This window comes from Aspergillus pseudodeflectus (assembly GCF_044049435.1).
Source record: "Aspergillus pseudodeflectus strain CBS 756.74 chromosome Unknown BJX68scaffold_23, whole genome shotgun sequence".
Lineage (NCBI taxonomy): Eukaryota > Fungi > Ascomycota > Eurotiomycetes > Eurotiales > Aspergillaceae > Aspergillus > Aspergillus pseudodeflectus.
This window is the reverse complement of record NW_027263799.1, coordinates 66,444-79,071: the sequence shown is the minus strand read 5'-3', so window position 1 is coordinate 79,071 and position 12,628 is coordinate 66,444. Positions and strand designations below refer to the sequence as shown.

The 12,628-nt window shown below is 51.2% G+C and overlaps 5 protein-coding genes across 5 annotated transcripts; 2 read left to right on the top strand and 3 right to left on the bottom strand.

Annotated features, from left to right (window-relative positions):
* Positions 1-82: 82 nt before the first annotated feature.
* On the bottom strand, positions 83-1,144 carry BJX68DRAFT_267150 (uncharacterized protein; the record flags this gene model as incomplete). The annotated part of the gene is made up of 2 exons (XM_071045724.1): positions 83-159; positions 223-1,144. 2 exons carry the CDS (start codon positions 1,142-1,144, stop codon positions 83-85), a joined length of 999 nt encoding a protein of 332 aa, XP_070898685.1.
* Positions 1,145-3,442: 2,298 nt separating this feature from the next.
* Positions 3,443-4,455, top strand: BJX68DRAFT_276017 (RTA1 domain-containing protein; the record flags this gene model as incomplete). Its single annotated transcript, XM_071047982.1, has 2 exons — positions 3,443-3,464; positions 3,535-4,455. 2 exons carry the CDS (start codon positions 3,443-3,445, stop codon positions 4,383-4,385), a joined length of 873 nt encoding a protein of 290 aa, XP_070898684.1. The 3' UTR covers positions 4,386-4,455.
* Positions 4,456-6,144: 1,689 nt separating this feature from the next.
* On the top strand, positions 6,145-7,636 carry BJX68DRAFT_276016 (FAD-dependent oxidoreductase; the record flags this gene model as incomplete). The annotated part of the gene is made up of 2 exons (XM_071047981.1): positions 6,145-7,434; positions 7,499-7,636. 2 exons carry the CDS (start codon positions 6,145-6,147, stop codon positions 7,634-7,636), a joined length of 1,428 nt encoding a protein of 475 aa, XP_070898683.1.
* A 555-nt stretch (positions 7,637-8,191) lies between these two features.
* Positions 8,192-9,585, bottom strand: BJX68DRAFT_255483 (major facilitator superfamily domain-containing protein; the record flags this gene model as incomplete). The annotated part of the gene is made up of 2 exons (XM_071043045.1): positions 8,192-9,205; positions 9,280-9,585. 2 exons carry the CDS (start codon positions 9,583-9,585, stop codon positions 8,192-8,194), a joined length of 1,320 nt encoding a protein of 439 aa, XP_070898682.1.
* Positions 9,586-10,433: 848 nt separating this feature from the next.
* Positions 10,434-11,660, bottom strand: BJX68DRAFT_276015 (MBL fold metallo-hydrolase; the record flags this gene model as incomplete). The annotated part of the gene is made up of 4 exons (XM_071047980.1): positions 10,434-10,548; positions 10,642-11,373; positions 11,434-11,581; positions 11,633-11,660. The coding sequence occupies 4 exons, from the start codon at positions 11,658-11,660 to the stop codon at positions 10,434-10,436; spliced, it is 1,023 nt and encodes a 340-aa protein (XP_070898681.1).
* Positions 11,661-12,628: the final 968 nt, after the last annotated feature.

Below are 12,628 nucleotides of genomic sequence, written 5' to 3'. Positions count from 1 at the left end.
CACACGGAACCTTCAAGGCTCCATCCTGATTCCAGAGAATGAAAGTGGTCTAATATCCAGGAGCAGTGCCATGCTCAGCCCACTAGTGGTCGTCGCCACGAGACGATTCATCGTGCTGCGAGATTTTGTCACGTTCTTCATCGCTATTTTGGCTATGCTCTGCTTATTTCTCGTTATCGTCGTTAGCGGAAGATTCACCGTGCTACTACCACTTCTTCTCACCCTCCTTACTGTCCTTTTGACCACCCTCGCCATGGGCGCTCCATTCGTCATCGTTATTATGATGGCGCCGGCAGGACCGAACCTTCCACTCATAATCACAGACCCCAAGTTCCGGGCTATACGCAGTCCCAGGCCCGCAGGACTTGCGGACAGGAATGCCGCCAGCAGCACACTCCCAGAACTTGCGGCAGTCATCTTTGTCGGGCCACGCGGATCCGACATGGCACTTGCCTTCATCCTGCTTTTCCTCATTGGCAGATATCTTATAGCCTTGCTTCCAGCCATGATTATTCTCTTTCTTCCTGTCATTGCCATGCTCTTTGTGGCCCTTCTTCTTGTCGTCTCCGCCATGGCCTTGACGGTCCTTCTTCTTGTCATCTCCTACATGACCTTGATGGCCCTTCTTGTCGTCTCCGCCATGACCTGGACGGTTCTTCTTCTTGTCATCTCCTACATGCTCTTTGTGGCCCTTCTTCTTGTCGTCTCCGCCATGGCCTTGACGGTCCTTCTTCTTGTCATCTCCTCCATGACCTTGCTGGTCCTTCTTCTTGTCATCTCCTCCATGGCCTTGATGGCCCTTCTTCTTGTCATCTCCTCCATGGCCTTGACGGTCCTTCTTCTTGTCATCTTCATGACCGTGGCGATCTCCCTCCTTCCCGTGACCAGAGCGACGACACGTAGGAACCTTCGACTCATAGTCACAGACACCGATATGCGGGCTGTACGCGGTACCGGGCCCGCAGACCTTGCGGACGGGGATCCCACCAGCCGCGCATTCGAAGAACCCGTGGCAGTCTTTCAAGTCTCTCCAGGTTTCGCCGACTTCGCACCGGCCGTTGGGGGCCGCGGAGATGGTGGGGATGAGCAGGGCAGCGGAAAGGGCGGTTAAGGCTTTTAGGGTAGCGTTGGATAGCATGCGCATCTTTAATGGTACTGGACGGGTGAGCTTAGTATGGGAATGGTAAGTAAGGTTAAGAAAATTGGATGCTGGCGAGAGGCTTGGATGACGTACGTATATGCTCTTCTGTTAAAGTATTATAGATACACGAGAAGTAAATGGTAGGTTTAAAGAGTGTAGAAAAGTTGGATCAGATGCCGAGTGGGCAATGGGCTGGGGTCGACCGTGTTGCTGCTATTGCCGCTGTTGTCGAGTTGGCGTTTGTCGCTTGTCGAAATATAATTAGTCGCGTGACCATCGCATCTACTTATAACTTTAACGACTCGAGCTCTACCCTACTACGCGCGTTGGACATGGTTCGAAGCTTGTTGTTGTTGTCGTTCATAGAAGGCAGCTAACTTGGTATGCTGGGCTCATTCCTTCCAAGCGAAAAGTCGCGTCATTTGGGCCGAGACGGTTTTTCCGGTAGGAAATGTAGGATTCAACATTCCCCTACCCCTGCATACTCATACTACCCGCCTGCAGCTTTCTGACATCTCTATAGGCGGAGCTGTTAGGAGTCTGTACTTCCAGACCTTTCTTATTGGCAGTCAGACCCCTCCACGCAGGTACAATGCATGTTAGTTCGTAGATGTTTTTGAATGCTTGTGCGACAGGGCTCAGGTACCAGCTCACGGGAGCAAGTCCCTGGGGTCTTGTTCAAGGAGCGTTGAGTTCAGACTTCAAGGTTTCAGGCCAAGCCTCCTAACAACAGGCCGACAAATCACTGACTTGCTAGCGTAGCCATTGGGAAATAGTTTGGTACACGCAATGATGACCAGTAGTCTCCCCGTCTCTGGTCTCGGGCTCCATACTGATGACATTTCCACTGGATGCGAGTAATAAATCTTCGCGTTGCGAAAAGAAAGAGGAATTGAAGTGACTTCTACTTTGCCCTGGGATACGTCAACCACGAGTGATAAATTCGGTTTTATATTTTCGTAATGGAAGGGAAAATTTTGACTAGACTTATACCAACTCATCCGTTATATATATATCGCTTATTAGTATCCAATGCCTGAAGGCCGCACGGGCTAGAGAACCCCTCGGTGCGCTTGTCTTATTGCCTAATTATGCTGCATATGTATTATTACTACGCGGAAGAGGATCGGACGACTTACAGAAGCTCACATGTCACTACGCGAAATGTCTTCTTTACAGTTCATGTCTCTCCCTTTCTCTAGTTGACTCCAGCAAAAACATCATCAATGACCAACGTGCATAATGACTCGCAAATGTGATATTCCTTTAGTCTATTTCGGAAGGGGCATGAGGGCAAGAGCTAGATTAGCGCCACACATAGAGGCCGTACCTAGAGCATCTTCTTGAAGAAATATAATTCCTGCTAAAGCATCACGAATGGTGTCACGACACCGCCAAGCATTCTGGAAACCCCTGACAGCCATTTAACGTATACCAAGGCAGATTGCCCAACCCACCAGGCGCACCATGTAGCTTAGGCACGCTTCCCTCCATGTCTGATCATGGAAAGCGCGCTCAAGTCTGCAGGATAGCCCGGCGGAGGGGACGATTGCGGAATGTGGCTCGACCAGGGCCTTGGAAGGAGATTTATAGAGATGTCATGGTTTCTCGGTATTAAATGACGCACTGGACAGGTAGGTCGAAATGTTGCCGTCTGGGCCAGGGTGGTTCAATGCCTCTTGAGTGACTGAATAAAGGATAATAGTACGAACTATTATTATTTATCTATAATAATAATGCGTTGATAGTTCTTGTATCACATAATGAATAGCATGTGGAAACAAAGTCCAAAGTCTCTGGAACTTGGCTGGAAAATAGTTCCGGAACACGTTTAATTAGCCTTGAACCAGTCTTTTACTATCTCCACGTTCACTCAATCTGCTGTCGAAGTGAGACTTGATGTAGGGCTCGCTTAGAAGAACAACTGACTCGCAACTCTCGAATCATGAGGGCCATGTGGGCGATGGCGGTGTTCGCTTGGCATGACCAGACGCTCCTCCGCTCGATCATTGGTGATTGAAACAGGATCGAGTCCGGGCCAAGGCTTGGGAGTGGGAATGTCATGCATTCCTAGCCAATTAGACGCGTTGTTGACTGAACAGTCCTACTTTAGCAGCCTCGCTTAGATTTATCATTTCACCATGACGCCACTGACGAGGTGCGCAATCAGGATGCGGAGACAGCGAGGCATCACGGTTAAATACTCACGATGCAGCTCTTGTCTCGAGGAAATCGCCTCCGGTTGACATTCGGTGCGACAAGGCAATAATCATCTACCCAACTTTCCATCCGCTGCACGAGATGGGCGTGGGAGATGTTGTCGGTATGTTGATCCATGTGAAGCTCACCGCGATAAACGGCTTTTAGCATACACATGGCTAACTGTTTAATAGCTCGGTCATTCGGCTATGTAGACCCGAACTTCCCCAATCCCGGTGGCGAGAACGACACGAGTGTCATCATCTACGGCTACACGCCCTCGATTGCGATTGCAGCATTCGCGGCAGCATGGTTTTTCTTGCATCTCATTACTCACACCGTGCAAACCTGGAAATACCGAAGCTGGTGGTGGCTGACGTTCTCCACGGGCTTGGTCTTCGAAATCATCGGGTACATCGCACGCAGTCTCTCGGCCAAGAAGAATCCGTATAACCTTATTTACTTCATCATCCAGTACTTCTTCATCGTCACTGCGCCGGTGTTTCTCGCCGCGGGCGTATATACGATTCTATCTGCGTTGATCGCAAGATTGGGGAATGAGTACTCTCCGCTTCGTCCCACGTTTATCCTCGCATTCTTCATCACCTCGGATGCGATCTCGACCATTGTGCAGGTTGCTGGCGCCTCTCTCATTGGCGTGAAACAGTCTCGGCAGGAAGATCCCACGACGGCAAACAACATTCTTCTCGCAGGCCTCGCATACCAAGTCTTCGCGATTAGTATCTTCGTCCTGTTGACGGCGACATTCGAGTTCCGAGCTCGCCGGGCAATAAAAGAACATGGTCTTCACGTCTTTTGCGTATTCTTTTCCATGTCTACACTCATGATCTACATGCGGAGTATTTTCCGCCTCATTGAGACGGCAGAAGGGTTAGGTGGGAACCTGTCAACCCACGAGGTATACTTTGCATGTCTCGAAATGGCGCCCATCGCGCTTGTTGCTCTTTTGTTTTGTATCTGGCATCCTGGTCGCTGTCTGGGACCTCGAGTCCGCTCACCGCTCGAAAAGGTGGGGAGACGGTGACTTTGAATCTCACCGGGCGATATCATCAGCAACCTAGTTGTCAAGAATGCGCATAACCAGGGCAATGAGCTTCAAGTGTCCAAATCTATGCTAGTGTCACAAAAGAAGCACAGCAGCAAAGAAATAAATTGGATTGACTTAAAACGGTGCGTAGGAATTACTGTTGGCAGGACAGTAAGTGAGCGCTAGTCATCAAAAATCCGCTTATTCTGAATATAAAGTAGACCAATACTTTCAGAATACCTGCGCTGCAGTAAGACTAAGACATGGTAGGGCATGGAAGAAGCACTAACATTTGCCGATACCTAGAGAATATGGGATAACCATATGCTGACGCGGGGCGTCTTTATTGGAACGCCGTTGAACACTACCATTTCGAGCGGTTGGTGGTTGGCACCATTCATGCGCCATAACTCGAGAGTTCTCCCTGACATTCTGCACTCCACAAAGTCTGCTGCAGAGCCTTTTATCAGTCCGCCAGATGTGGGGTGGAGCATGATAATTGGGAATCTTCTGCTCACCGGTGTTTCAAAGCTCTGGTGAGAGTTTGAAGAATGGGGTTTGTGCTAGATTGTTCACTGGTCTATCCGCGGCCTCGTCGAGACAGGACGTGGGACGGTGACGGCGTTGTGGAAGCGCAATAGGAGGTGCACAAGGACGTTCCCATCGCCGTTTCCTAATGTTTAGCGGTCGGACATATTCGGCACCCGGGCGAATGCCCTAGACCAGCCATTCAACAGCTATGAGGCAGGGAAGAAGAAGCCAGGCAAAGACCATACGGCCGATATATCTCTTGCTTATACTGAATGTCTTGGTTGTTGGGTACTTTGGGGAATTACGATGAATTAACAGAAGCATTAAGGAGCAGAGAGATATTCAATCCCTGGGCTTGACATCTACTTTGCCCGTGTGAAGCATTAGCTTCACTATACCATGCCACGCCCCTTGCTCAGCAAGCAATAAAGATGGCCGGCCAAAGGAAAGATGGATTATCAGGACGTAATATAGCTGATAAAAATGCCTTGTGGCTTTTACTATTCCTTAGCACCTTAGTCTATTTATATGTTATTATATCTTAAAGCCCTCAACTAACAGGAACCTAACCATGGCATTATTTATATACGCTTTAAGATAGGCCGTATCTTGCAGCATCCAACCATGTGTTTCACATGCGGGCTACAGGGAGGGGAATTCTAACGACGTCCGCAGTGATGTGCGACTTGACAGGGAACCCCTGGCAGGTCAATACTACGCCAGTACTTCCGAAATCGGAAAATCGGCCATCCACTATTAGCCTCCACCGGTGATGTTCGACCTGCCGTGTGTAGACGAGCAAAGGGAATTCTGTGTGTCCCGCCTCTGAATCCCAGCGGTCAAGTGGGGATAAGTGATGAGCGGAACTCTGGGTGCTCTGCTCTCCACCCCCACAATCGGGTTTCGTGGCTCCACCGTGCCGGCGGGGTACTAGCCCAAAATAGGGGGTCAACTGGCAATGAAAGTGCGATGCTCCGGCCGCCTGTTTGGGAGTCTATACCATACTTTATTAGAAACTCCTACACTCTCCGGCAATGTCTTGGTTTTGGCTACCGTGTCATCCATCAGGCCGCGCCCAAACTTCAGTCTACTTGAATCGACTAGTCTAGTGAGGTGACTTAAAAGGTGCCCTTGTCGCTCATAGTTCGCGCAGCCGTGCCTCTCAATATTATTGCTCCAATCATCCTACGAGACAAACAGACAAATACCTTGATTATCGCAGCCGATGGCGCCGCTCGACGTCATCATAATCGGTGGCGGGCTCGCCGGCGCGTGCCTGGCAAATGGCCTAATCAACAACTCCGACGGCCAGATAGACGTGACAATCTTCGAGCGCGACAAGGAAGGTTCCGAGCGAGGCGGCTACCAGATTCGGCTTGGAGCGCATGCGCTCACGGGGTTCAAAGCCTGCCTGACTGCGAAGCAGTACGCCGATTTGCTTCCCTGTTTTGGCAAGTCAGGCGGCGTGGTGGCATCGGCGCCCTGCATCTTCAGCTCCTCTGACCTGAAGGTCTTGGTGGACCTGAGTAAGGCGCCAATATACGAGAAGAGCGCTCCCATTGCACGAAGCCGACTTCGCGAATTCCTCCAGGGCCCGCTCCGTGAGCGAAAGGTGATACGATACGGCAAGAAATATGTCGGGTACGAGGTCCTGGGAGGGAACGCAGGTGGGCAGAGCAAGATCAGAGTTTATTTCGACGACGAATCTCAGGAGGAGTGCGACGTGCTTATTTCAGCAGAGGGAAGCGGGAGCCGGACCAACAGGCAAATTGGCTTGAACAACATCGTCACAGAGGACAAACCGGGCCGTGGTGGTTTCATAGGGAAATGCCACTTACCGTGGCCTGTTCTCCAGGGCTTACCAAAGCAGCTTTTGGAGAAGGGCACCATTTACACGGGAAACTCGAAGGCCATGGTATTTGCCGCGGCGTATCTACCCGATAACATGTCTACTCAAACCCGAGCTTCACATACACAGGACTCGGACTTGAAGCCACAAAATTACGACGAGGAGCAGGCATCGCTGTTTCTCGGCGTATCATGGACGACAGGGCCTTCTGCAGCAGAACTGCCGCAGGTCCGCGACAAAAAGGCCCTTATGCGGCAGAAGCTGACTGAGGCAGGCTTCCATCCGGACTTCCATAAGCTCGTGGATGCGGTGGATGAGGAAGCACTCATCACTACCCCGTGGAGATACGCCAAAAGTGACACGCCAGTCGACTGGAGACGAAGACTTTTGGCGCAAGACGAAACCGGGTCGAACCGGGCGATCGCAAACCCGCGAGTGTGGTTGATAGGAGACGCGATTCACCCGATGCTGCCCTCGAGGGGCATGGGAGCCAACAATGCCATTCATGACACGGCGGACGCACTAGGACCACTCTTGGACCTCGCAAAATTGAACGAGTTGCATGGTGGCTTGACGGATGATCAGGTTTGTACCCAGTTAGCAAGATTCGAGAATGCCATGATCCCAAGAGCCTTCAGTTGGGTCAAGAAAAGCAACAGCCAGCAGGTAGGAGGCGTTCAATTCCCCCCTTGAAACCAAAGAATGAATCCAGGCTAACGGTGAGCACCAGTTACCGGACCTAGATAGCTTGAAGGGGAGAGCAATCATCGTTGGGCTTCGCGTGGTACTATTCGTGCTTGGTGCATTCATGAACTGCCTCAGGCTGTTTGGTTGGAGGCCGAAGGATGACGCTCCGGAGCTTCCTTAGGAGGAAATACCATCAGAAAACGCTGCCGGGCATGTGTACCATTGGACGTCGAGTTAAAGGCCAATCATCAAGTGAACTCACAAGAAGCTATTTCATGATCGGAGATGACTGAGAATCCTACTTCCCCAAATCAAGAATGAGCCATTTCTGGTACACCGTGCCACTGCCGTAAATATGCCGATCGTACTGTCTGGTCTTAGAGCGGAGTCCCATATGTGGCTTGAAACGTCGCGATCTTCCCATACGGGTGATTCGTTGAGGTTCACATGACACGGTTGATAGGGTTTGAATTTTGTCCATTAACTAGCCATACTACTTGTGTATTTCCCTAGTGAAGATACAGTCGTGCACAATGATCGAATCCAATCACCTGAAGTCAAGGATGAAAAGGCGGCAGCCAAGGCAAACAGCCTCTAATTCGTCATGTTCCCTATCTACAAAATGTCGAACTACCATATATACACCATAAAAGCGGGGAAGGAGAGAATCGTGAGCTTGTGAGGAAGGTTCTCAAAATATCTCGGTAGCGACGTGAACTCCGCTCAGCCACCTAGGCTACACCTTCGTCCACCTGAATCCGGCCTGTAGATAACGAGCAGCGCCATAGGCAAAAACAGAAGCAACCATGGTGGATCCACAGAACAGTTGCAGGCCGAGAAAGCTGTTACCACTGCCAGTCTTATTCGATATCAAAGCGCCGCCAAGCGGACTACCTGTCAACGCGCCAAACGCATTCACGAGCGCAGCAAGCCCAATCCTAGTCCCAATTTCTTTGATGGGGCTGATCTGAGACACACAGCCCGGGAAGATGGTAACGTAGCCGCCAGAGCCGAAGCCAAACGCAATTGCGTATGCGATGATGGCTCCTGTGCTGTCGCTGCCCGGGATCCACAGCACGAGCGTCAATATGCCGGTAAAAGCCGCGATCATCAGCATGCAGTTGTATTGACCGATAAAATCGCCGAGTGCGCCTGCCACCAAGCGACCAACGAGACTGACCGCGTTGATTATGGGTAAGAGGTAGGGGACTAGTTCGGGTGAGATACCATTCGCCTGCGCTTGGATGATAATGTAGCTCAGCGGTAGAAACATTCCCCAGAAGAAGAGGAAGCCCCCGACCATGGTTAGAAGCATAAGTGGTTCTTGGACGCAACGCTGATAATCAGCCACCCTCAATGGCCGCGGCTTCGGTTGGACATGGGATTTGATTAGTAGACATGAGACCGCGCAGAATGCCAAGAACATAAAAGCAACCACCCTCAAAGTCCAGGCAAAGCTGATTGACTTGAATAGCCGAGATAGCATAATAGGCAAGACGATGCCGCCGGCAGATGATCCTGAGTTGACGATGCCGAACACCGTCCCCCGCCGCTTGCTAAACCATGATGTTGGTGAGGTCAACGAGGCCGTGAAGATGGCGCCGGAGCCGATAGAGCTCAAGACAGCCTGCGAGAGCAGGACCTGATAGTACTCCTTTGACAATGACAGCATCATCAATCGGAGGCAGTAGACCGGTGTCCCGATCAGAAGTAGCCAACGGGGACCGTACGAATCATAGAATCGCCCCCACTGCAGGAAAGGGTTCCTCTCGCGTCAGCCAGATCGCATGTCTATGTGATGTGGAAAAGCATGGTAGTGCTTACTATTGCTGTGCCTCCAACTTGAAAGAACACTTGCAAGCTCGTAATCCAGCTGATGGTGCTTGCACTGTACCGAGCCAGCGGTCCAGTCTGGTAGTACTCAAGGAAGACGCCAACACAGGTAACAAGTCCAAAAGTGCAAAACAGGCCAAACCAAGCCCCAATGACGACAAGCCACGCGGAGAGACCACCCTCAGGATAGTCGGACTCGTTTGCAGTGGGCACAGACTGCCCACTCCCCTCCGCTTCGATATGGGGACCTTCCTTGGCATCGCTGGAATCTGCATCACCGGGGGCAGTATGGGACATGATGGAGAAATGGTTTTTATTTCTCTCTCTTTGAAATGAGTCTCGATTCAGTGAGGGTGGAGAATCTGTAGCAGGAACCTCGCCAAGACGTACTCCTCCGTGAGAAAGAAGGAAAAGGAATCGACAAGGGTGAAAACGAGGTCAAGCTGAAGATGGAGAAACTTGGGAATTTGCCTTTTCCAGAAGTGCGTAACCTGGTGATCTTGCGTTTTGAAAGACGGAAGATGACAAGAGCTCCCAGTCGGAACGGCACAATTTTTATCAATATAACGTACAATATATTCACCAACACCAAGACACGAGAATTAGGAATCAAGGGAGGGAACACACTGGATCCTGGGCCGGGACACCGTAGTGGTAAGGGAGTATTGTCTTGGAGTACTATCGACGCCCACCAAGAACAGATTGGCTTAATGTATATCATGTAGCCGACGGGGCCGTGTGGGGTAGAAATTTGGGGTTGCGCTGGGCAAAACCGACCCTCGCCATCATTGTCCGGAACAAGACAAAAACGTACCGGGGTGGGCTTAACTCCGAACGTGGAACAGGTTTGACGGAATATCTAAGGATCTTCTGGCGAAACAAGTTGGGAAGCGCCTAATCTTGCGTTCAGTTGGAGTCCGAGAACTCTGCGCGACACTCTACAGATAAACATCTTGAGCACTTGAGCAAGAATTTTGAACCAATACGTAATCAAACTAACTATCTGTGTCACAGGTTCTAGCTCTACTGTGCAACACTGTGGAAGAGGATGATCGGTCCGGATACCAAGATCTCAATTTGAAGAAGTTGTAAAGAAACCCATTTCAGGAGCCTCAGTTTCTACACCAAATCCAGTGCTAGGGCATTTATATATTCAGTACAATAGGTTCAGCGTGAGGCAGCGACAAGACCCTTGTCTTGCCGTTCTTTTCTACAGCACGTGTGGCTGCCGCGGTGTCAATCCGCCATGGCGGAATACAGCTATGCAAACAAGTCAATCATCATTTGTGTATACACAACGCGCAGAACGTTGTTTATCGGGCTTACTTTGGGAGGATATAGTAAAGGACTTACGCTTCGTCGTGCAAGCACCAGATCACCTCACGTGGGCGCCCTAACCACTCTACCTTCATCGAGGCAAAGTCAGCTGAAGAGCCGTCAAAAGGCCGGCCGTTGAGATTCGCTCTCCCCGCAATGGCTAGAATGGCTATGTCAGGTTTCGGCAGCAAATCTCGCAGGATGCCCTCGTATCCCCCCAAATGTGCGCTCCATAGCAGCGCTTTGTCACCAATGATCAAGTTGAACATTAGTTGGCCGCCGTCACTGTGCGAGAAGACGTTCCGCCGCCGATCGCTCACGTACTCGACAAAGGAGCGGTGACCCGGTGTCATCTTCTCGGCTGGCATGAGCTCGCCCATCCTTAAAAGGCCGTATTGCATGCCTATGTTGATGTCAAGACTGCAGCTGTAGGGGTTCGCGACGCCCTTGTAGACTGTTGCTGTGTCGATGACCTCGGGATGATCTTCGGGCATGAAGCAGTGTAGAGATGGCCAAACATCTACTGAAAGGGCGGCAAGCGGGTGCAGTGGACGCTTAGGCGCACCGGGCAGGCTGGGAGCCAGGAGCGATGGATCAGAGTTGGCTTTGTCGCGAGTCTCGCGTGTGAAGAGCGGGATACGCTCGCCTCCCTGAACGGCTAGGAGCTGATGCTCTGGGACTCCGGCTTCTTTCAAGAGGTGGATCGCTTCGTTGTTTGCTATGACTATAGCGCCGGTTTTCATGGCGATACGATCGGCGCCGGGGAGGCTTCATGTCAAGACTCATCAGTACGGCGGGCCATTTGCTGAAAATCTTAGTGGTACTAACTGGTCAAAGTGCGCATGTGAAATGAAAATATAATCAGCCTCCTTTACTTCATCAACCGACAAATACGATGGTAGTATTGATGGCTTCTCAAGCCAAGTATCGAGAAAAATCGTAACGCCCTTGGTACGAAGCCGGAACGTCGTCGCGCCTTGTGTAGATTAATGGCAAGAATATCTATCATCGATTGAGGCAAACGCACCAAACCATTCCAGGACAGACTCTTCCATTGCCGACAGAGATTCCATTACTGCTGTTGCAGTGGTTGCGTAACGGATCCAACTGCTCTCCTGAATCCCTATGGCCAAGTTGTAAGTAGAGCTGAATGCTCGTCCAAAATCACAAGGCAGTGGTCCGGTTCAGGTCTTCTTGCCGCCAGGACTTGCCGGTTATATGGTTTTTGGTACTTCATTGGCAGCAACGGCAACAGAGGGGGGACCAGTGCTAGACACGGGGCCGGCGGGGTAACATCTTGGCTGCTCGGCCACACACACTCAGGATGACCCCGCATATGATGTGGAGGTTGAGCGCATTCTCGCCCTTCTGTTTCCCCAGGAATCGAGTTTCCCGGCCACTTGTTGCGAGGTATGGGTACACTGGCTGCGATTGTTTAAACGCACCCCCTACGATACTACACTTGTCGACCCAAAGGTGAGAGAGGAGGAGCTTAGCATTTTTGGCCGTAAACGCGTCTCCGCCTGATCCGTGCGACGAGCGGGAAAAGACATTTTGTTCCACTGAGTGGTAAGACGCGACTCGAACGGCACGCAACAACTTCCACACACGCACCGAACACGCGGACCACACCCGGATGGTAGCGGGACGAAGAGATGCATACCGAGCCAAAGAATTTGTCGTGTGAGTATTGCGGCGAGACATTTCAGCGCCGGGAGCACCGGGACCGCCACCTGCTGCGCCATACTGGCCTCAAGCCGTTCCTGTGCCACATCTGCTCAAAGTCCTTTTCCAGAAAGTCCGTTGCCCGTGGGCCTGTAAATAGTTCCCTTTGTCTTGCTGACAAATCCCTAACAGTGATAGTCTGGTTCGTCATCGCTCTTTGCATGGAGCTCACTCGCGTGATTCGAGCAGCCAAAGTCGGCGTCGGGGGCAGGCGTGTCGGCCTTGCTCTAAACTCAAACAACGGTGCGATGGAGGGCTTCCATGCGCACGATGCTCCGTTAGAGACTCGGAGTGCAGC